The 25,135-nt window shown below is 33.8% G+C and overlaps 1 protein-coding gene across 1 annotated transcript; it reads right to left on the bottom strand.

The window, feature by feature from the left end:
• Window positions 1–619: 619 nt before the first annotated feature.
• LOC128179039 (growth hormone secretagogue receptor type 1-like) lies at window positions 620–21,229 on the bottom strand. Its single transcript, XM_052846515.1, has 2 exons — window positions 20,911–21,229; window positions 620–2,478 (listed from the first exon to the last, which is right to left on the bottom strand). Exon 2 carries the CDS (start codon window positions 2,476–2,478, stop codon window positions 1,384–1,386), a length of 1,095 nt encoding a protein of 364 aa, XP_052702475.1. The 5' UTR covers window positions 20,911–21,229; the 3' UTR covers window positions 620–1,383.
• Between the last annotated feature and the right edge of the window lie 3,906 nt (window positions 21,230–25,135).

Raw genomic sequence — 25,135 nt, 5'->3', positions numbered from 1 at the left:
CGCACATGTAACAATTAGTTTTATTATACTTTCATGTTAAATACTGAAATCTGATTGGTTTAGACGCAGTTGGTAATCCTTTCTATTACCCTTAGCGTTAGCGGCCTTGGGCAACAGTTTGCGAGCCGGTCCGACAGATCAACTGTTGCCCTCGACCCCAGTCAACAACTGTATAGTGTTACCCGTTGCCAAGTGTGTTCGCGTCGGTTGACAATGGTTTTGTCAATTTCAACTGTTACCCTCCCAAACAGGCACTATTTATATATTGTACTTCAATGATAATTAATTTTGTGTTCAACTTAACACCGAAATAAACAAAAAAATTGACATTCAACGAATACTAATGAAACCAAAGAATTGCTAACCTTTAGATGTACTGGACCATATTTTAAGAAGGATCTTAATGATAAAAGACATTTTACAATTATATTGAACCATTTTTAAGTCTATAAAAGTCTTTTGTATAACTTTTTTATGCTGAATATTTGTGAAAATGTCTAAATTTAGGTAAAATAGAAATCACAGTTCACGTAGTTATTTGACTACAATGTACTTAACGTCGTTCAATATCGAAAAAAAAAATCATCAAAATGTCAACACAGTGATATCAAAGCCTCGGTGATATTTTCAGATGGGTATTTATTTTGACGTTTGAGGTGACAATTAAGTTGTTTTTAAAACTCTCTCTCTCTCTCTCTCTCTCTCTCTCTCTCTCTCCCTCTCTCTCTCCAAACACACATACACACATATATATATAAACACAAAATATAATGTTGAATTAGTGGAATACATACATGTACCAATGATTTATTTCTGAATTGCTATTTACATATTCTTGTATGACCACTTTTTACCCTTGTCAAAATTTTTATGGCCATAAATTACATACATTTATATACAATTCATTCTAAACTCTAATATTTTTGCAAAGATAGCAAATCGTAGATCATTCAACTAAATGCCTTCTCAAGGTGAAACACTATTTACTTGTTCGCCTACAGTTTTTTTTAAAACTAATATCTGCCGACTATTCAGCAATGCCAATATAGATAGGTGACACATAAGGATAATTCATTTACAACCATTTCCCCCTTCTATCTCATAGACACACCGACTCGAATGGCATGGCAGTTTTATAGACAAGTTCTACGCTTTTATATCCTGTCTCTATGAATCGTTGGCAAATTGCGCAATTTTCTCTTTTCTCTATGGATTTATGAGGAAAAGCTAGAAATATGAGCTAAAGTGTCCATTTAAAAAGATGTAAATATTGAAAATCAATGTATATAACAAGTTAATCAAGTTAATTATTTACATTGTTCACGTTAATGTTTCTAATTTCATTTCCTCTCACTGATGTTTGCGATTTCTCGAGATCAAACGTTACGACATAGATCTTAACTCGGTAAAAGAAGATCGCAAAGATCTCGAATTCCTGTCTTTGAAATCCACCAGTTTCATAACTGAAAGTTTTTGAAAATATTTCTTTATGGCCAACCTGAATTTTTTGCCAATGAGCAGATACAAATAAAAGTTGCAGGCGTAGTGGCTCATACCAATATCGTAGATAATTTCCTGGGTCAACATGAAATTCAAATGACGTTGCCATGTGACGTCATTAGATATATTATCGATAGCACTTAAATCACCAAGTGGGAATCTATCGTTCAAAGAGTAGACGATACTCACTGGTATTGTCGTAAATATAAGGACAAATGAAACTACCAACAGCATTTTGGTTGTGACGGTTTTTTGCTTTGGTGGCATTGGTCCGTAGAGTTCCTGTGCTCTTCGGGAGGAGTTTCTCATGGTGACGACCAGTAGAATATTGAACAGCAGGATCAGGACAGGGACAAACATGAACATGACAAACTCCGTCACCCAGGTCCATTTCTCAGACAGATACACGAACTCCAGCCTGTTGACACATTTTTCTAGGTTATAGTCGTAATGCCAAAAATAAATCTGAATTCCGGCGACTCCAAGAGAAATGGCGACAAGCGTGAGAATGACACAGACGGCCCTCTTTATGTTGCAGTATATCCTCCTCTTGAACGGAAATCGAATTGATATAAAGCGCTCAACGGTGAACGCTAACGTAAGCAAGGGAGATAAATATTGTACAGAAAGATACATACACGGGAACAGTTGGCAGATAGTAGGAAATTCGAGGACTTTCACTTTCCAATAAAGTGTAAGATCATACATGAGGGACATTATCAGAAACAACACATCTGAAGCGGCTAGGGCCGCAAGGTAGCATCCCGAGGAGTGCAGCATGGGTTTTTGAAGCCATAAAATACAAGCTAAAATATTTCCGGGAAATCCAAAAGCGTACAGAATGGTCTTTATTATTTTAGGTATAAGGAACTTTTCTGGAATATATTTTTCGTACAAGAGGTTTAGGTCAAACTCGGTCTCCGTCATATTCTCTGTGCTTGAAGTTATTCCAAGGGAAAAGTTCATCATTGAATCCATCTGTAATGGAACAGAAAAAGATTACATATTTTAAAAAAATGTACAAAGATTTAATAAATTCTATATCTACAGAAATTGGCCCTTTTGAGTAAATAGCAATTCGGCAATAGTAGTTAACAAATTAATATGCATAAATAGACAACCGATGCAAAAATTTGTTTTAAAAAAACCAAATGCTTACCGCTCTGTATTCATGCGCATATATAATATATACATAAACTTTATGTAAGTTTGTGTTATAGAATGCGTAGGAGCAATTATGTCTCCCGACAAAAATAAAACTAATGTTTTATAAAATTCGGTTATCAGATCTCTCTTTCAATCAATAGGGTGGAATTGATGTTTTCGCACCACTTTAATGACATTCTAACTTATTTCGTTAAAATGTTAAAAACATTTGGAGGACCTGGGGGAACAAAATTTTGCCTTCCATGAAACTTGTTTTTGCGAACAAAATATCAATATGTCGGTATTTTCTGTAATAAACCCAAGATAAATCAGAATATAATTCAAATTTTTAGTTATTACTTCACGTCTATGGAATATATATGATACAAAGGATATTTATATTCCCTTGGGAGATGGCAGATTTACATACGAAACGGATTGGGGTGGGGTGTTGGATGGGGAAGTGGAGAGGACTTGCGGTTGAGATTGAGAACTCATAGAATATATATTTTGTTCTAAATTTTATCACTTGTGGAAAATGTCACTAATTGGTATTAGAATTTGGCCAATAACAAAGTAAAAATTGATCAGGATTGAACGATCTCCGCAAGTGATTAACTAAGGCAGTCATTGTGAACAATTTTACTTTGTCCAATACTAATAATTGGAATCTTGCACAGCATGTCTTCTACGGAAAGAATTCGGCAATGATCTGAAATTTGACTTCAAAGGTTTACACTATTTATAGAACGAAATGTACAATTTCTGTCCGATACGAATAGCTTAATTATCATATAGATAATGAGGGGAAAACCCTTTTATATGTAAAGTAAAAACTAAGAGGACTCCTTTTCAGTGCAATGTGTTTTTATTGTTATCATCATTGCAACAGGGGAGATTATTAATGAGACAGTATTCAACGGGTTGCATGTTTAGATAGCATTACACGACGACAATTTCATGTATCACATAATTTCTTGTGCTCCAAAAAAGTGATTGACAAAGAAAATGAATGAGTGAAGAAGCAACTTCCTTTATTAATAGGTTATGTAATTGTCTGACAAAAACGTTCGAGTTATCGACTAGGCAATCACTACATTCCAGGGAGAATGATGGAAATGGTTACTGTATTCAAGTACAGTAATATATCACTGCTCTCTCTCTCTCTCTCTCTCTCTCTCTCTCTCTCATGGCTTCCAGTTGTACTCTCTATACAGCGTGCAGACGTGTATCATTAATGGAATACGGTTGAATAAATATTCCGAATTGAAAATAATTTACTCCATTTATAGGAAGTCAATTTGTTATCATCCCGACATTTCTTTGCCAACTTCCCCTCTCAAACTCTCTAAATTAGATTGTAAACATATAATATAACCGTGGAACCGAGCTATTTCCGACTTAGCGGTCTTTGCTTTGGTGGATTCTGCGACATATCCACCGAACGTTCACTCTCTGACCTCACTTATTCCACGAGGATATTATACGAAGCAACCCATCAATCTGTTTACTTTTCCCAGATTAACCTGATATCAATCTAAATCATGAACAGCTTAATTTGCTTTTTGTTATATTTTTGCATTTTTTTGTGATTGTGTTTCGCTTTGGTTGGTTGGAACTGACTTCTCAAAGTTTAAAAATTGGTGTGCAAATATTCAAACACGTATCCACATGTATCTAAATCAACCTTTAATAAGCTTTTATTTCTTTAAGATAGATCGATCAGTAAATGAATACATCTTTCAATCAATAAATAGTTTCACTATTGTTAAAATTTGTTAATTTCATCAACTGTCTGGAATCCAGCAAGTTTTATTAATTACTACACAGTTCAGATACATATTGTTTTAATTCAAGTCATATTTCTATCATAAAAGGTGTTCATATTGTACCCAATGATACGATAAGATAACATTGATTGTCTTTAACATGACAGTATTTGACGGAAATCAACAGAATTCTGCAATGCTGTAGTTTATGGATAACGAAGACTTCGATGGTCACTGACCATAGGGAACGGATATACGTAAATATCAAGCTTGTGACATCTACATGTATCAACAAGTGCGAAGATGAAGCCGAACCATTTATGAACTTTGACAACCCGACATATTTCTGTAGACAGTAATCAACCTAAAATAAAAAGTGTTTTGATTTGTCGAGGACATAAACTTTGTGTATATTTTATATTATGGATAACACAGAAATACAATTAAAAAGACATTACGGTCGCCATATTGCCGTCTTGAGAAACATAGAATACAATCACGTGACGCGTTTTATAGTCCGGTGCAAAATATAGCTTGAAAGTATCATTGCAGGTTGTTGGAATTATCTTGACGTCAACGTAGATATTATAGACAGGATAATAACAATCGTTTCATTTCAAGAAAACACAACCGAATACCCCCTTTTTATCGGTAATGTCGTACTAAGCACCGGGCTTACGGGGGAAAAAAGTGTTGTCAAGGTATTGCTCAATAGGGGAAAAACTTTTAGATGTTAGAACATGTTTTTAATTCTTATGTAATCTATACGTATAGGAGTAAAGTACGCATATAACGTTAAAACAAAGCAATGATTCAAACAATAAATGAAATACACGCACCAAATTGTTTTCGTGACTGGTTGATTGCAAAATGTTTTTGAAGTCCTCTACCTAATGGACCAAGCTGCTGAACTGAGGGTGACCGTAATGTCATATGTACGTCTGCTTTAGAAGCAGGACCCCAAGCCGTGCGTCTCAGCTGCGCGTGAGAATCTTTTGTTTATTACTTATTCTTTAAGTTTCAAAACACAGATGCCGTAAGTTTGATCCCAAAACAAATTATCACATTTTTTGAATGCGGTCCAACTACAATGTGTTTTTGTGATGGAGGGGTTTAAAAGGTCAGGGACAAAAACAGATCTGTTAATATAGAGTTTGTCTTATGTGATCCCTTTTCAATCCTAATGTAAAACTCTGGCTTATGTTTAATTCCGATTTCTGTTTTGTAGATATTGAGAAAAATTGCAAGAAAACGCGTTTTTGTTAGGTTTCAAGCAAAGAATGCTAAAAATTTGGAAACAAAAGTGCATTCTAGAGTATTTTTTCGCAAAATGATTAAAAAAAGGTTAAAAGAAATCTTTTTAAAATTCTAGCATGCACACAGTACTTATGCCAACGTTTTTCCCTTTGAGATTAACATCCAAACTTTTGAGCAAAAATTATGGACTTTAAAAGAAAATGTTTCATGTCGTTTTACATTGTTTACATTTATAGTGGGATTAACGAGAATGTGTTTTATGCAGTTCAGGCTAATGACAGGAAACAGCCCATTAATAGGCATTGGAACATAGAGACTTTCTAATCTTGGATTAATGCGCACCTGCACTTTTGAATTTCCTAAAAAAAAAAACTGCACAAAGATGATGGGTTTTTTTTTATCTTTTGAGTTATTATATGAATGAAAATGTTTTGAATAAGATTAAACTGACAAGATAAAAAAAATACATCATTCATTTTTATCGCCTAGTTTAAAAAAATTTAATTGATATGTAAAAACAACATCGAGTATTACTGTAAAACATTGATAAAAAAAGAACAAGATAGAATGATAAATTTTTCAAGATATTGTTCAACAATGCACTTTTAATTCTGTTTTCATTTCAGCAGGGGTAAATATAAGAAGTGGCCTGTTATTTCGGAACACAGATAAAACGCGGATGTTAACGACCCTTACCAAAGTAAAATTATTGCTGCAACAATGCCGCAATATTGCAGCAATATTGCAGCAACACATTTTTGTTACCAGAAACCAGATTTTAAGACTAGTGAAATGTTGCCGCTAGCTGCAACAACTTCTGGTAACATTTTGGCAATACTGCTGGAGTGTTGCCGCTAGCGGCAATAACTTCTGGCAACAGTCTGGCAATACTATTAGAGTTATTTCTGTAAAAAATTATATTAACATGCACCTAGAATATTGCCACTAGCTGCAACGACTTCTGGTAATATTCTGGCTACACTCAGTATCATACTGCCAGAAATAATTTTCTGGTAACATCTACATGTATTTGATAATTTTAATCATGAACTAATTTATACATGATATATATTATTCGATCTGGCAATACTGCATCATATTTGATTTCTGCTTTAATTAAAATTTAAGGAGAAGCCAAGCAGTGGAGGGGGGTTAAAAATTGTCAATTATTTAGATATAATTTCAGTTATAACACCTCAAAATTTGCCAGAAGTTTATCACAAACTTGTCTTTTTCCTCTGATTTATTATGCTTACCGAGCTTGCAAAAGCTTTAGCAGAATTTAGACTTACGGTATAAAATTTTACACATTCAGCACAAGTAATATGTTTTACGGTGCTACCGTTCTGGCGAGCGCAGCAAGAATTACAAATACCTTGCATCATTGTCAACCTAGTGTTATTTAGGTATATTTACATTTTCCAGTGTCTTGCCTGTGATAACACTACGTATCGATTTTGTACTACATGTATATAACCCATAATACAAATGACGCCAAATTGAGGCGCCAGCGGGGTTTGCTTATTTATATTTAAATATTTAGTCGTGCGATGGTTTAAAATTATATAAATATAAGTAATAAGGAATCATGCTTTGAATATTATGAGGTGATAATATCGGTCGGGGCGTGATCAAATCTATCATAAAGCCCTACGAGCTTTATTGGATTTGATTACGCCCCGACCAAAATTATCACCTCATAATACTCGAAGAATGATACCTTATTCCTTATATCAACGAACGTTTAAGAATTTTTGAGAGAGTATTGCTCTACAATAAGAATGGTTAAGGTATTAATTTTAATGGTAATGATACATACAGCGCAACCCCGAAACCCGAAACAGAGAGAGAGAAAGAGAGAGCGCCTGGTCCCTGTTTGTAGGTGTGTAATTTCCCACTTTTAAATTTAATGGCCAGACTATATGCAATGTCTACATTAATTTTTAAACTGTTTATTTTTTTTCCTTTTTATTTAGTTCAAAATGTCCTATTGTTTATTTCCTCCCTACTCATACTTGTATACCTGCCAACTGTACAATTAGCTTAAAAATGGATCGATATGACAGTAAAATATGGCTCTTGCTAGTATTTATTTATGTAATCTCTATATTAAAAAAAAATAAAAACAAATCATATGTCAACGAAGCAGTTATTGCAGTCTTTACTGAAATAGCTAGTACACTCATTACAGATGTTTGATCCACCTCTAAAGTTATCGCGGGAAATATAGCGCGAGTGCACTGTGACGTCATCCATGATTTTGTTTGTCTTTGTTTACGTTTCTCGACTCAATACGAAGGTATGGAAGCATGTAACAGATCTTTTGAGTCTAGCCAAAGCATATGCAGCACTCAATACGTGTCTTTGAACTTTAAGTCACCGTAAATTACGAGTTAAAAGTCGGCCATTTTTGGCATAGCACCACGGGTGAAAACATTAGAGAGCATTATGGGACGTAGACAAAAAAATTTGTTTGATGAACTGTAGGTTTAGCTCGTTCTTTTTCCCGCGCACACTGGTTCTTAGAGCTCGCTTCGCTTGCCGGCGCTGCGCGCCGGCGAGCTGTGCTCGCTATAATTGCATGAATTGCTTTTGTATGTACATGCCCCCCCCCCCCCAAAAAAAAATTAATAAGTCGAAAAAATTAAATCTAATAAATATTTTATGATTAAAGTCTTATTCTAAGAAAGTCTCAATTAAAAAAATCCAGTGATATTCTCTTCAATGGCATATAACTGTTATGCATGGTTAATTACGATGTTTCACTATAAAAGAAAGTTTGAATCACACCCCCCCCCCCCCCCCCAACTCATGTTTTACGTGAATACCCACCTGTCTGTTCTTTTGTAACGGTATGTTCTTTTTTATTAAGTTAAAATATCAGTCTACTTAGATTTGAGTATCTAAACTGCTCGATGCATGTTGAATTAAGAATTTTCGTATGCTGTTTGTTTCCACTTTTACTTTCGGTTCAATGTTAAGTTACGCGCGCGCTGATTGGTCGATCAAATCGCTAGCCGCCAATTTTCACATTCGAAGCTGCCATGTTGTCTGCCATCGAGCCTCCTGCCATCACTGGAGATGGTGAAATGAATGAAATACGGGAATTATCTGTAAACAAGGTTAAAAAACCCACTGTCAACGGAGTGTTTATCTGTAAAAAAAAATATCAACGGCTGAACTGAGGACGAATCTGAGTGAACGAATCGAGTGTTGACATCCCCTGCACCATCTGCATGAGCACGTTTTTGAAAAAGTAAGTTTAGCAATAAAAATATATTCATTGAATAGCAGTTTAAACATGTTTGTTATAAGAAAATAAACCGAAAGACTGCGATCTACCATTATAATATGTAAACGGTGTGACCGTTGGACCGAGCGCAGATTTAACACAGTGTAGTTTGATTTTTGTATAATAAAATCTATTTAAAACGCACAGAGTAAGATCCGCCAGTATGGTTGCCTACTCAAATCATTCGTCAAAGTAAAACTAAACGTCGCGTGCTCAGTCTACATTATGACGTCATATTTCAAACGTAAAACGTTCAAGTTTTGTCTTCGGAAATAGCCGAAGAGAGTTACGTGATTCCGAATTTTTTATTATTTCTTTTTTCATTGTTCATCAATTTAATTCATATGAGTGTCAATGTAATAAAATTGAATACTTTATTCAGAATTTAAAAGATCAGTTCCTTGACGTTTATGTTTTTATTTTCCATCTGATAATTGATAAGACATACATAGAACTAGTCGTGTTTCTTGATTGAAGCACTATTGAAACATATCTGGTTTCCTTTTTAATTTCTTTTAATTCAAATTACCTTCTATTGAAACACCGGAACTTATTTAATCGAGTTTAGGGGCAATAAACATCGATAAGTACCAGTCAATCAATGATCAAACTAACTTTTTAAAAACAATATGGCGGCGCCCAGGGCTGGAAGAAAATTTATTTGGCCTTAGTACCCCTGATTCAACTTTCATTTTTCACTGATTTTCTTATATATACGTGTTACCATTAATCCTCGCTTCGCGAGGCGGGCTTCGCCCGCCTCTCGCTGCGCTCGGTATCAATGGGTTCAACACTGTTTAAGAACCATGCGCGGATCTAGAATTTTATTCGGGGGGGGGGGGGGGGGGGGGTCCGACGGTTATTTGAGTTTGCCAGGGGAAGGGGTCCGAGGCATATTTTTGGTAATTTTATAATGTAATTTAAAAAAATTTGAAGGGGAACTGCTTAAAATATGAAAACAATTGCCAATGTGCTTAAATGAAATCCATTTATCTTCCCAGTAGGTCTGCCCTGTGTTACACAGACCTGAAGAAAACCATGAAAAAAGCTGTCACCTTACTGATTAAATGAATGGTGCAACTGGCAACCAAAAAAGAATGATGGCTTAATTTGTTTAAGATTATGGAGAGGAACATATACACAACAGTGCTGAATTCCAATGTGGATATTGTTGTGAATTCCAATGTGGATATTGTTGTGATATTCTGATAGCTGTTTTTGTGATTGTTTATGTGTGAAATCAGAATGCCCATGAGACTGTCAAAAAAAGGGACATTTGGAATGCCTAGGACGAATGCCTTGATCAATCGTAATACAGCAAGTGGTTGTGCAGGACTTGTAAACAATATGGTTTGAGCTTTGCTTACGGTAAACAGTGAACTTTTGTCCATATCTGTCTGTGCGCGTTGTGTCAATCCGTCTGTGCGCGTTGTGTCAATCAAACTGCAATACATGTTTATCTGCAGCACCAAATTGTCACTGATTGGCTGAGTACTTTAAGTCAAGTTTCATCATGATTTGTTCATCATATTTGTGTTTATTGTATTTATAAAATGTGTTAAATTTAAAGATTATTAATTTTAACTGGTGTCCTTTATAAGCATGTTGAAATTCCAGTTTCAGGTCTCTAATATTATACATTATATTTTTAATTCAATACTTATTTTGTGCATGTTACATTGAATAAAATAATTTTTTTACTTCTTTAATATTGTGTAATCACAAACTTTTTTTTATTTTTTATTTTTGAAAAGTCCAAATTTAATGTAATGCAAAATGTTAGTCTTGTTGTAACCTTTTTGCATCTTTAAAAAAATAAAACTGTAGTGGCAATGAAAGATTTTTTTTTCATTTTGGTTGTAGTTTAATATAATATACATGACTGATTTACTGTATACATTTATTATTTATAAATATTGCATATATTGTACCATTGATGCCAGAGCACAGAAAATGCATTGAACCAATATTTCTGCAATGTCATTTTTCTTATGCAAATGTATTGCCAGAAAGGTGTTGTCGCAACAATGTGTTGCAGCAAAACTTTTGCGGCAACATCTTTCTGGCAATATTGCCGCAATCTCATTTGCATACGAAAAACGCTACTGCAGCAACATTGCCGCAATGTATTGCCAGAAAGGTGTTGTTGCGGCAACATCTTTCTGGCAATATTGCCGCAATCTCATTTGCATACGAAAAACGCTACTGCAGCAACATTGCTGCAATGTATTGCCAGAAAGGTGTTGTCGCAACAATATGTTGCGGCAAAATTTTGCGGCAACATCTTTCTGGCAATATTGCCGCAATCTCATTTGCATACGAAAAACGCTACTGCAGCAACATTGCCGCAATGTGTTGCCAGAATGTTGCTGCAGTATTGCTGCAATAATGCCAGAATGTGTTGCCAGAAGGTCAATATTTTGGTAAGGGGAGGTAATTAATCGTCATTTTGTATCGCTTATCGAATATGAAATAAAAAAGAGCAACATCAGCTGATAATTTCTCTCCCCCACTCCACCGATTTACTTTTTTTTGGTTAAAGTACAGCAAATTTAATTTTCTTGGTTTTCTGTTGAATTAACTAACACGCTAAAGTGTAGTTCATTGCGAGGTTGAATTCTTTGGCGAGCAATCTCAATCATAGTGAAGATTACAAAATATTGACCTGGTTAATGTTTCTACCGGAAGTAGATTATAATTATGTAGCTTAAATTTGCCATTTCTTAAAAACACAGTTTGCTTTTATTTTGTTTTGATTTAATCTATATAGCGCAGATACAATACTCAGAGGTAGCATCGTTCAAAATTCAGGCCCATTCATTATTTTTTATCTTATCTCTTCAGATGAGAAGGTACCTAGTTATATAATCCTACTGTGTGTTTCCAAATTTTCTTAACGATATTATTTTCAAAATTAGTTTTGAAAAAAAAATATTTCTAACGGAACAGCTTTTACCCAACAATCTTTTAAGAATAACTTGGATTTTGCATTTACTAGTACCTGCAATTTTATTCTAGATCATGTCATTTTATACTGCTACTAGTGCATGCAAAATGCAATGTTTGGTAATACATGTACTACCGTTTCTTTTACACATATGTTTATTGAATACCTAAATATTTACTTTATGCGTGTTCTTTTCACCTTATGAGGTTATTATAGGACTGATCTCTGTGTGTAAAACATGGTAATTGTAAACTATCAGTATTTCAAAACATGATTCTATGTGTAATGATGATTATCCTGAAAATAACAAATATCATAGAAAAAAAAATCTACAAACAACCAAAGGTTTATTTTATTTGTAGAATTTTTTCTGTAATATTTGTTTTAAATGTTCAATATGTACGTACACCCATTTTCAAATTATTTCAGCTTCGTGTAACATTATGACAGCTTTACTTAGATCCCTAAATCCCAGAATACATAGTGATGATGAGGAAGATGAAGTCACATAATGTTCGTGTTATCTCCATCTTGCAATAAAGCTGTTCAAATATCCAGCGTCTTTCCTTGAATTAACGTAGCAAGCTTATTGCATGCATTGTATTACAGCCTTCCTTTCTGTCTAGTGGAGATGAAGCGATTGGCGAATTAATTACATTAGGCGAACGATGTTCTTTTTAGATTTATAGTGGACCACTGTATCATCCTTTCAATAATCCTCCATTTGAATAATATTACCCCTCGTAAAAACTGCCTGCAATTGACATTCTCAGAGAAAGACCGTGCACAATCTCTCTCTGCTTTCAGTACGATTAATTTTCTTTCCTGAGAGGTCCTTGATGGTTTCATAGAACGACTTTAAGAAGTCTTAAAGTCTTTCAAACGCTTACAATATTTAATTGATACCCGCAACAAAGAACTTGCGACCCCCCCCCCCCCCTCCACCTCCAAAGTCCTGAGGGTGACAGTAAAACATTCAGCACTGATCGAACCTCGAAGAGAATGAACTGTTACATTTTGCTCGATATTCCTTATGGGTTTCTTGGACAATAAAACACGAAGACGGTTTTTGTACTTTCAACAGTGATGGAAAATTGCAAATTAAACCCCGAGCTTTGACAGGGGAATAACGAGATTTACCGAATGCTCGGTGTCCATGCATGTATTGCATAACAAATAGAACTCATTTTAAAAAGCTCAACGCCATTTGAAATTCTTTTTCTAATTCATGAAAAATGGACATACATACTGTATAGATAGATAAAATCTGCTCCGTTTAATACTTCAATGGCGAGCATTAAAAATCTCAAGATTAAAAAAAATTTATCCTCCATCACTCTTGATTTAGAAAGGTGAGCAGATTCGCAAGCTTCTATTTCATGTTTATTTTTTTATGAAAGTTATTTTCAAGGAGGTTAATTAAGTGATTTTTTCATTGGTTTTTCTTTTTGTTATGCCAGTTTTAAAAATAGTTTATAATGTATTTTGGGATATATGGCACGATGGAGCAAAGTTGTCTTAAACGTAAGTAAATTTCACGTTAAACATGTTTGCTTTTTATAAAGTTCTGGAATTCTGATATCAAAAAGGGGTTAATTAGTTGTATCGGAGAAAATTATCATAGATCTGCATAGATCTGTTGAGTGCACCTTAATTAATGTGTAAAACCTATGCGTTTGTATCCGTGTTTCGATGTATAATCTCTACAGATCAAACAGGTACACCCAGATATTGCTTCAGGATAAAATTCATATCAGATCCCACGTTTCACCGTAAACAACCGACGTTTTAACCACAACAGACCATTTCCCCGGTACAAATCTCAAAAAGCTTTCCTCAAGTCAGCTTAAAGAGAGCAAAGGAAGACAGAGAGTTGACTAGGTTTTTGTGCCATTTAGTTAGGTTCCTAGACTTTTGCTCACAAGGTGCGTGCTTTCCATTTGACGAATGAAACGAAACTAGACCTACAATCCGTTTTGACAAAAATGTCAATGGCGCCGACTTTAATGAAATGGTTTTGGTTTGATACGCAAGAATTCTCAACCAGGAATATCCTTTAATGTTAAATACCACGAAGAAAAGGTTACCTTTTAAATTCAAAATAAAGACAATTATTGTTCATAGTTGGATTTTTCTTCTTCCGTATGGGAATATACTTTAAAATAAATATAAGAGCCTTTGAATATTATATAATTAATAATTTTTAGTGGGATAAAAGAAATAAAGGATTGAAAATGTTGATTTTTTTTTTAGATTTTCCTTTGCTCTTTAAAATGCAAAGTGAAGAAGAATTTATAAGTTTCTGTTTCGGTATATTGGCATGAATAGGAACATGATAAACGCCTTAAAATCCACACGACTTTATGCGCCAGGGTCATATAGTTACTATACCAAGAACCAAGTGCCATAGTCTTAAAATAATTCAGCAAAATTAAAAAAATAATAAAAAGAAATAAAAACATGTCACAGCAAATGAATGTGAATAAGAAATTCAGACGACTAGTTAAATGTTGAATTTTGAAGTGTCCATTTAAGAACAGTTTCGGATACAGACAGTGCAAAAAACAAGGTCTTAACGTTGTCGTGACACATATTCAGACTTGATTTGACACATAATCAGACTCAATCTTAACACAAGCAAGTGTTCGTTACAAAACTACAGTAATAAAACGTTTATTTTTGTTCTACAGTGACAGCGGAAGGAGCTGAGACTGCGGTCATGGGTTCAAACCTCACCGTTGAACATAAAAGTCGGTCTTATAAAAGTCGTTCTTCCCGGAAAACGAGCAATACTAATTGCAATAAGCATGGATATATCTTTTTGGTAAAAAGTTGATTGTGTGAAACAAAGGCAGTGATCGACATTGTATTTGGTTGATAAGATAAATCAACTATGTAGGACATAAACAAAACAAGCCAATCCAAACACGAGATATTGTACGTCGTAAAGTAATTTTTCTACGTACGTCAAAATGAATTTATATTACAAACATTGCTTAACACTGAATAATTTGGTCTTTATTTTTTTTGTAAATGCACTTTAATCATACTTTCACAACGAAATAATTCTTTGCCCTTATTTTGTATCGTAATGATAACAAACTGTTTTCAAGTACTTTGGTTCGAGTTGCCGACAAAGAGGTTAATCCACATTATCATTAACAAGGCCTGTATGTAAGCCTTGATTCAAAGAAAACCAAAAGGCCACTTCCCGGATCAAAGTTAGATTGTCTGGGGCTCACCGGCAAGGTTTCATTTAACTAGCGCATGCTACTTACATCGTGAACTTCCATCCTGTAGCTGATTTTTTTTTTTGATCGGATATTCAATTTCTACAATTATCGGTTTCTAATTCGGAAGCCGATGTAAGCATATCATTTTTTCACCTTACCTGGCCGTTTTACGAAACATGTCGTTGCATATCTTATTTTGTAATTTTTCCTCCTTTTCCCTTTTCTTATTGTTATTACCTCCACTGGAGATAATTTTCCTTAAAATAAACGACTAAATTGCTTTACCCTCAAAATGTTGCCAATACAACTACTGATGGAATAATGAAACGATTGAATACAATTTTGATGTAAAACATAATTCTTAAAGAGTATTCTTTTAATCCGTAAGACAGTGGATTCCCTGCAAGTGTAACATAAATGTAATCATACACTCGACCGAATTCCAGTATCAGAGGATATTGGGAATTATCCTAATTACACGCATATTACAGATTGACAGCATTCATGCTGTTTTCTATGTAAAAAGTACAGAACTTGCCACAAGACTCAATGAAGTGATTACGATAATCGAAATTCAACACCAATTATCTCACAGCTGTGTTGTGAAGCTTCTATTTGATAATTACGATGAATATCATACTAGTAATTAAAAATCAGACGGTGAAAGAAATACATGTGTGCATATACTTAAAAGAAAAAACTACTTTTATATTATTTGAACAGTGTACTTGGTAAATTCGGGAAAACGATTCGTGTTAGCCATGTCACAAAAAAGGATAATGGACAGGTTTGAAAAATAGTAAAACACTGCTCCAGGTACATGGTATTTCCGTCAGATCAAAAGGAGGGCAGGGGTGGGGGGTATGTCAGGGAAGGGATCTGGGGTAGTTTTAAGACCCAAATATCTTTAGGCAGGGGTCCTATTGCGGTATAACGCAGTCTCCAACAAATTCCTCCTGCATGTTGGAGATTTTTAAAAATCATCAATTCTTGAATTTTTTAAAATATAATTTCTGGCATTACTGTATTTCTTTTCAGACAGAAGTATATATTTATCTTTCATAACTCACAGGTCGAACCTCGATATCTTGAACACTGATATCTCGAATTCAATTAATATTGAAGTGATTTGTAAGTCCCAACCACTTATTTTTTAAGAGTATTTTAACTTCGATATCTCGAATATTCGGAGTTTTTTAAACCGTCCCATATACTCCGAGATAACGAAGTTTGACTGTATTTACCATAGGAATAAACTTTAAAGTTAAAGTTTTTTTTTAATTTAAGCCATTTATATGATATTCTATGCATTTACTTTAAATAACAATACTTTAACACGTGCGTTCTGGGATGATTATGGTGTCTAATTTGTCAGCATCTATAGAGTTGTGACAATTTCTATGAAAAATAGAAATATTTCACATCCGAGTTTTTCTCCTCGCCTCCGATCTTTCGAAAATAAAGCGTATTAATTTTCTGTCAATTGACGGCAGCATTTTTTCTTGAAAAACAAAACACATATACATTAATTTAGTAATTAAAATAATACCAAAGAAAACAAAGTGCAGCTGTGACAACTTTAGTTCACGTAGAATGTTTAATTTTTTTTAATTCGACGATTAAAGACACCCATTTTCAGGTGATGTTTTTAACTCTTCTATCCACAAAAATCTTATATTCAATTGATGATTCACATTGACAACAAAGAGATGTTTATATAATTTAAATATTTCTCTTTTTTAGTATCAAATATCATCGCACTTTTTTAGTGTAAACTTATCTTTGAAAATTTTAGAAAGAATCGGGAAGGGAGGGGGGGGATTGCTCCAAACAAATCCACGAGCTAAAGAGTCAACATATTTTTGATTATCAATTTCCAATCGTGTCAAATATTCATAATTCATAATAAGATACATCGACTTAACGGCGTGTTCACGTGGTCGTACGTCGCCTAGAACTTAGCATTTTGTCGGAATACTTTGGTAAACAACACGAATCAATGCTTCACGTCCATCAAACATCGAATCCGGTGTTGTTATTATTTTTTACAGTGGTAAAAGACTTGGATTATGATTGATGTTCAAACAACAGAAAGCAATCATCAAACGTATTTCGTCCATAATTCTTAGTAGTTCTATATGGCCATGGAACAATATTTCAATCAGAGAGCACGCACTTTGTTATCTATATACTAAAAATACAGACAAGCATTGTCACGTGATTGTCTGTTAACACGTGATTTAGTGATCTGCGTCTAAAATTACATCGTCCTTGGATAAGATGAAAGAAAATGAGAGAATTACAAACAAAAATGAGATAAAGGACAAAACATCACTCCCTTTAGTCACCTGCAACAAAACACCATCTTTCTGTTTCCATAACCGCAAGGTTGATTGACAGATACCTTTCACTCTTTGTCCCAATCACAGTGAGATGGTTAGGGTATGTACTCTTGCGTTGGTCCGAGTTGTCGTGTTATGATTATAAAGATACTCCTTATGAACGCCAAAATCGACCTCCATGTGATATGAAAGTCAATTTTAAAAAACCACGCTTTTTATTCTAAAACCCAGGAGCGATTCGATTATCATATTGTTTTTTTTTTTCATTCAATAACTTTTGCTTTATTTTTTTGAGCAACTGATTGCATTTAATGTGAATTATCAGACGAACCTTGCACACGCATATTGCATGACACTTCTTTTTTTGCACTGCAATGATAATTTATGTAAAAATGTAGAATTTCTGCTGAAATGAAAAGAACTCTCTGTTTATGCTTCTTCTTCTTCTTTTTTTGGGGGAGGGGGGGGAGGGGGAGTTTTGTTTATATGTATAAGTAACACCTTAAAGTTACATTACATTACATCATTCACTGGATGAAGCTGTGCCATTCACTTAACTACGACATCTGAAAAATTGACTTAATGGCAGAGCTTTACATGAATTCAGTCATCTTCTAGTCACCTCTCAGTTGACTGGATGACAGGGGGTCACCACGTGATTCATAAACATGAATCACGTGGTGACCCCCCCCCCCCCTCCACCTTCATAACGGAATCAAATATTCTTGTTAATCAATTTTCAAAGAAAGAATAAAATTGATCTTTAATCATCAATTATTCTGTTCTTTCTTTGATATTTCTTAACGAAACGTACAATCGGAAGATACGTTCCTAGTTTTCGGTATATGAAATTTTGTGAACGGTTTTATACCTTGCATGAAATAAAAAGTCTAAAATATTGAAACAGAAATACAAGAGCTTTCTTATGGGTTAGAATTCTTATTTCGGACAAAACTTTTCTATTCTCGGCGAATATCCCCCAATCGGTTCCGGGACGCGAAATTTATTGCCTTAATAATGCTTTGTGATCAGCCACTCTGAATCGCCGAAACTGGCTACTCGCATAAAAGTTATCAAGCAACAACTGTTAATTTAGTTTTTTTTCCTTGGTTTATCCCTAACGTCAAATTAAATTGTCTTGTCTTATCTCCTTTCAAAACAAAATTGCTGATCAATTTTAAATCTCGATGAAGCTGTATTAAGAATTTAGTAGTAAAAATACAAATTTAGTTAATTTTTGTTTCGGTTACTTTTTTAATATAGTAAAAGGTGTTTTGATTGATGATGTATGGAAATTAACATTGGCGCCATATCAGAAAGTCTTGTTCAAAGAGTCTGTTATATTTTTGACATGTAAAAGGAGAGTTGAAACACACTGAATTTCTTGCCTTTTGGAGCGTACACACATTTTTCCCACATCAAAATTGAAATTTTAGCAAATTCTGTTTTGTAAAACCGCTAGAGTACAAAAGGTTTTTTTGTCTTTTAAACAAAGAGTGTATCCTTTCATTTACCTGAAATATATGTCGTGTTTTTTTCCCTCCAAAAGTACTTATCTTTTGCTTGTTCTTTTGTAGTGCACGCCGTAAATCGCGCGCGTTTACGACCGATTATCATGCTATATCATTTCCGACCTGTAGAAAACCTTTGCTGAGCTCAACATACGAATCTTAATGTCTGAAATATTACATTCTAATGTTGACCAAATTGTCTACATAACGGTAATATTTTGGATTTTAAAACCGTAAGATGGGGGCAGTGATAAAAAAAACAAGCCGATTATTGCCAATATTATGAGAAATATGCGCGCAGATATCGGCAATTTGTTTGAACTAGATTGGCTAATAACTGAAACAAATTGCACTTTTTTCCATGGAAAAGTACATCAGTGATCAAATATATCTGACGCTGTGGATAATTGTTAAATAGTCAGTCTCTCAGCTGGGAAGAACATCAGTATAAAGAAATTTAGGTTTCACCGTCTGAATCAAAGTGCTAGACAGGGTAAATTTCATCAGAATTTATCACTTTAAAAGCAACATGCTTAAATTTAAATCTTCCATGTGGCAAGAAATGGTCGATCCTAATAAAACTAGATTATGCCTTTGCAGTGTGTTTCAATTACAGTATATCCTGGGTTCTACTCCTAACGAGGCTAATAACACTTTTGCATGTTATAACGGAAACTACCTCTTTTGCCAAAGAAAAAAAACAAAACCAAACATTATAACGATAAAAAAATTAAAAATGACGTGAGTTGATTGACAGACTTTACAATAGCTTTTTTATAACTGCGTTTCATTGCATGAAGATGTAAATTAATGGCTTCTGAGTTCCAAAAAACTTTTAATAAGTTGACTAATAGATTCAACCTTTTCTCTTTGCAGCTATCAATACATGCCGAAATGAGATATTTACCGATGTTGATAATTTGTCTGAGATCTGCAGGGGCATGTAGTAAGTATGCTAACTTAAAAGAGATATTATGACATCACTTTAAATTCTATGTTGAATTTTTATCATCTTTTTGTTAAACCATCATCAAGAAAACGTCTTCTAGCGAGAGTAAGCACTTAGCTTTAACTGCATTTCGAATCAGGCGAAAGATTTCTAAAACTTCAAATTGTTTTCATTATTTGAATACTTGTGGCTCCGATCAGAGACTGGGACTCGTTACAAAGCATAATTATTCGTAAACCCCCACCATTAATGTGCACTTCATAGAACAAGGCATGCGATATCTCATCCCCAATAGGCGCAATTTGTCCATACCATGTTGTTTATATTCTTATAAAAAACAACATTTCTTACCGGCAACTCCTTTGAGCTATCTTCTTTATATGAATCTGGATTTGATGAAATCTCAGATAGTCTTTGAAATCGGTAAATAATGTCTATTCATTATAAAAGATTAATGTGTCTGATTTTGATAATGACGTTTTGGTTGTATATTAATCATTTTTATTTGATCAACGAGAAGTGGATGTTTTCGTAAGAAAAGAAATTATTTCTTAGTGAAAAATCCGCAATGTTGTACTATATTTCTTTCAGTTTAAATACTTGATTCCAATTGTAATGTTAAATCATTTCTTATTAAATACCCCCCCCCCCCCCAGAAAAAAAATAGTACAAACACCAAAAAAAAAAAACAAAACAAAAAACACCCACCCCTTACAACATGCAAAAAATGTCTTAACTTTTTGAATAAATATCTGGATAAATTCAAGAGCTTTCGAATCTAAATATTTACATGCCCAACCATATTTTTAAATACAAGATGTATTGAATAAAAAAAAGACAATCTTTATCATCAGTAAAACTTAACGAAAAAAAAATTAAAAAATGAGATGAATTTAAGAAAAAAAAATCATTCTGGGGACAATTGCCGTATAAATGCATATTAAAAACAAGAGAATTGAATTACCTTGCCAGGTGATATGTATATTATTCTCCGAATGCGATAATTTACACCCGCCGTGTCTTCTTCCTCTGATGCATTGTCTCTGCTGTGAACGGTCGGTGAGATCCGGCACGGAGTGTCTGTATCGATGAGAGCCCACTACAACCAGTCGACAAAATCAATCCGCCTCTTCAGCTCGCCACCGGTTCTAACAATTATCGCCAACAGGTTGCTTCATGACAGCTTTGGTCCTTCATGCAGTATTCTAAAATTTTGCGTTAAGAAAGGGGCATCGACCAGACCTGATTTATCCATACAGAAGCATTTCTTATGAAGAATTTTAACGATAAACTTTTCGAAATTATATTACTTATGAGTTTTTGCATTATGATGATGACTTCTTTATCACACGCATTTGTCCTGAAAATCGTTTCGTTTCATCATTGTTTAATCGGTATAAAGTATAGATTACCCTCCTATAGTCACCTAACTTGTCATGCACGTCGGGAAAAGTGCAAAGAGTAAAACTACTTGAACAGTTATCAAAGCTTTTATAAAACTTGCTAGAGGCCGGGAAAAGCTAATATGAAGTAATAAGGAAAACTTATAATCAAATTAGCGATTCTAACAATCTACCGCAAACACAGCAGCTCTTATAGAAATGCACTTCATGTCCTCTACGGAAAAAAAAAAATGGCAGAAGGAAGTTAACCTTTTTTGCAGCAAAACTTTACCAAAAGTAGTATTACACAGACAGGAGAAAGGCATTCCAATTTCTCCCCCAGACAACATATATTTTATAATGAGAAAGTTTTGTCAACGTAACCTAACAGTACATGTAACTCTCTCTAGATGGCCTCATCTCTCTCTCTCTCTCTCTCTCTCTCTCTCTCTCTCTCTCTCTCTCTCTCTCTCTCTCTCATAATGCTTTTTGCCAAGTTTGGTTGAAATTGGCAAGTGCATGATGCCAGAAACGAAGATGACAAGACAACAACAGACAACAAATCATGTTTTATCAGTAAAGCTCACTTTAGCCTTTGACTCAAGTGAACTAAACAAAAAATGTAATAACAATGTATGGAAATGATTTTCAAGGGAATTAATCTTATCATTATGCTGCATATATATATATATATATATATATATATATATATATATATATATATATATATATATATATATATATATATGGCGATTGTTAGTGCATAAAATTAGGATTTTTAGTGAAGTACATGTATATGGTCCAGAAAGGTTAATTAGTATGCATGTACTGTTAAATTATCAAATGAGGGTTTCCCTATTGAGTTACATTTGTTTAGAAGCAGACGAAAAGTCCCGTGCTTTTAGTTTTAAGGGTGCATTGAATTTATTTACACAGAGTAAACTGGAGTTTGTTTGGATATGATTCTACGCACATGGTTGATATTTTATGTCGCTAATCTAATTCAATCTGATTGACGAACAGAGATATTTTACTGCGAAATTACAGGATCTATTTGATGAACTCATATTTGAACATGTCATTGTCAATTATACTGTCTAATGATTACCGCTATTTTTATCACTTAGCCAGGCGATTGTTTCCAATTGAAGCCATTAATTTGCTACTACACAAGATACAGATAGATAGAATAAATATGACTTATGATTGTACCGAAGAGCAATCAATTAATTGTAAAACATGGTATGATAAGACAGGTAAAGTGCACGTAGTGGGAAGGATAAGAAAAGGAAAATACCTATCTAACATTTATTTTAAAATTCCTTGCACAATACAAATGCATACCAAAAATCTCAAAACATGTGTACTGTCGTTTTTGAAAGAATTTTTTTGCTAAAATTGTTCTAAGAGGGTCTGCGCTCTATATATTGCCTAAGTTCGAGACTTAAATCAATAAAAGCTTCATGCTGTCACAATATCCACAAGAAATATAATTTAAAAAAAAAAACTCGCATTTTTCAAGAAAATTGTATTAACCTTTACACTAAAAACATAGAAACAATTTTAAGTAAAAGAATCATCATTTTTGGCTTGATGTTCGTTTCCAGCAAAAAAAAACCTTTGAAAAAATTTGCAGACATCTTTAAAGAGAGATCTATGGACTATGATGTAGCCTATGTAGCAACCTCTAACAAATCAGTATTCACTATTGATATAAAGCTGTCGACGATGTACTGATTTCGCGCCTTTGTCTTTAATAATTAGTGGATGTAAATTTTGACTATTAATAATATAACTTTGAAATTGTATCATTAATTAACGGCTGGGTAGTTCGTTAATGATAAGACTACATAATCATTATTTGTCAGAATGTTGATTGATAATGCAACTTTATACCATTCGTGGCTTTTGTATCATTTGAGGTTACTTTAGACTGTATTCCTTAGTCCGAAATCAATTTATTGACTCTTTCATTTATTTAAAAGATTCCGATAACTTCTTACTAACTTTTCTTGAAATGTGAGTGTATAGTAACCATTCTCAACAATTCGTGTACCACCAGGAATGTCCAATAATCTTTTTAGGATATATTTGTAAGTAAGGATATTTTAACTCACCAAAAATATCACCGTTTATCCATATGGTTAGGGTTAGGTAAAAACTGCGGAAGTCAATACATGCAAAGGAAATCAATCAAAATATTCCAAACAGCATATGAATAGTCTCAAGACATAAACTTAAAATTTTGTTCCCATTATCAACTACTTCGATCTTAATGGAAAATTGTATATTCTTTTTTTGGAGAAATTAATTAAAAACTGAAGTTATCTATACCAATTAATTAATTTTGATACCAAAAATTACATGTAGTGAATAGTTTTCTTTATAGTTATAGCACAAACGGAACGAGTATTCAAAATGATTGGTAGACAGTGTCATTGCATGATCTTGAAGATAAATTATATGAATTAATTTTACACCTACCCCAACGCTAACCCTGTTATATAACGAGAAAATGTAAGTAAGCACAAAACAAATTCACATCAATTTGTTCTTAATGGGCCCAAAATCAAACATTGTTGATTTATTTTTATCTTTAATGGTTCTGCCATTTAATTCGGTGCTTAACAGTAAATGCTTAAAAGAGAAAGAAAAGATATATGATTTCTAGTACTTCATAAGTAATAATACAACCTAGAATTGTACAATAGTGGATTTAGTGCAAGAAAAAATTAAAATCATAGAAATGGCGTTCCCCTCATCCCTCCGCGGAGTGCTGATCAGTTCAATGTCGGGTTCTGTGAATTCCTGCGCTTGTGAGAGCTTCCTATTAGATCATTAGAAACCGTGTTGAAAGCTTAACTCCTGCCAATAACAGTAATTTGAGATAGTGAATGCACCGAAAATGAGGCCTCAACTTGCCTCTTCGTTATAAAAGTTTAATGTTTTTTTTCGTCAAATTCTTGTCGAAAGCAAATTTTAGATTACTTGTATTGCCGAACGATATTGTTTCACTGAAATGAATAGCAAAAGGGCATTGATACGTTCTTCGTTTTTGTTTTTGTTTTACATTTTGATTATGCTGAACCAAAATTTGATTGGCACATGTTACATATGAAAATGCGACTCACAATTTTAAGAAATGTAAACAAATGTTGATATCATTAATACTATTCTTGTTGGTTTCTGGTCATTTAAAAGGTCCCCCTTGCAAACAAAAAAATAGTTAAAGGCTTGTTTTTACTTTCAACAAAAACTGTTACAACCGGAATATGATATCATATGGTGCATGATCCTAATCACTGGATCCTCTCTAGCTCTTACAATTGTTTTATCAGAATTTTTGTTAAGTGAATTTCTCTATGCACCACAAGATAAAGGCAGGGGAAATCAAAAGTAACTTCACTAAGGTTTGTTGTTTACCATGGATTTTCTAAAAGAACCTTTGGTTTCTATACTAGTATATTTGTTTCATTGATAATGATATTTTTAAACGAAATCATAAGTCTGAAAGTCTAATGCCTTCCATATTGATTCGATAAGTACAACTCTAAACAAAATTTAAAAACTCTCGCTCATGTATGGACAATTTGTCATATATATTCTTCGTCATTTTAATCAATTAAGAGACAACAAAAGCATTCTGAAAATTGCATTCATGAGTGGTGATCGTGACTTGCATTTGCCAGGACATACAGAAAGCATGTGTCAGCATCGATTCCAGGAAGGAGCTTCATGGACAGAATATTAATACAAGAACAGCTTGGTTTACTCGTTGGATGTAAGGAATGATACATTATACTTACT

This window comes from Crassostrea angulata, chromosome 3 (assembly GCF_025612915.1).
Source record: "Crassostrea angulata isolate pt1a10 chromosome 3, ASM2561291v2, whole genome shotgun sequence".
NCBI lineage: Eukaryota > Metazoa > Mollusca > Bivalvia > Ostreida > Ostreidae > Magallana > Magallana angulata.
This window is presented reverse-complemented; position numbering and strand designations above follow the sequence as displayed.

Coding starts and splice junctions, on each gene's coding strand:
- LOC128179039 (XM_052846515.1), bottom strand. CDS start 2,478: ATGGATTCAATGATGAACTTTTCCCTTGGAATAACTTCAAGCACAGAG.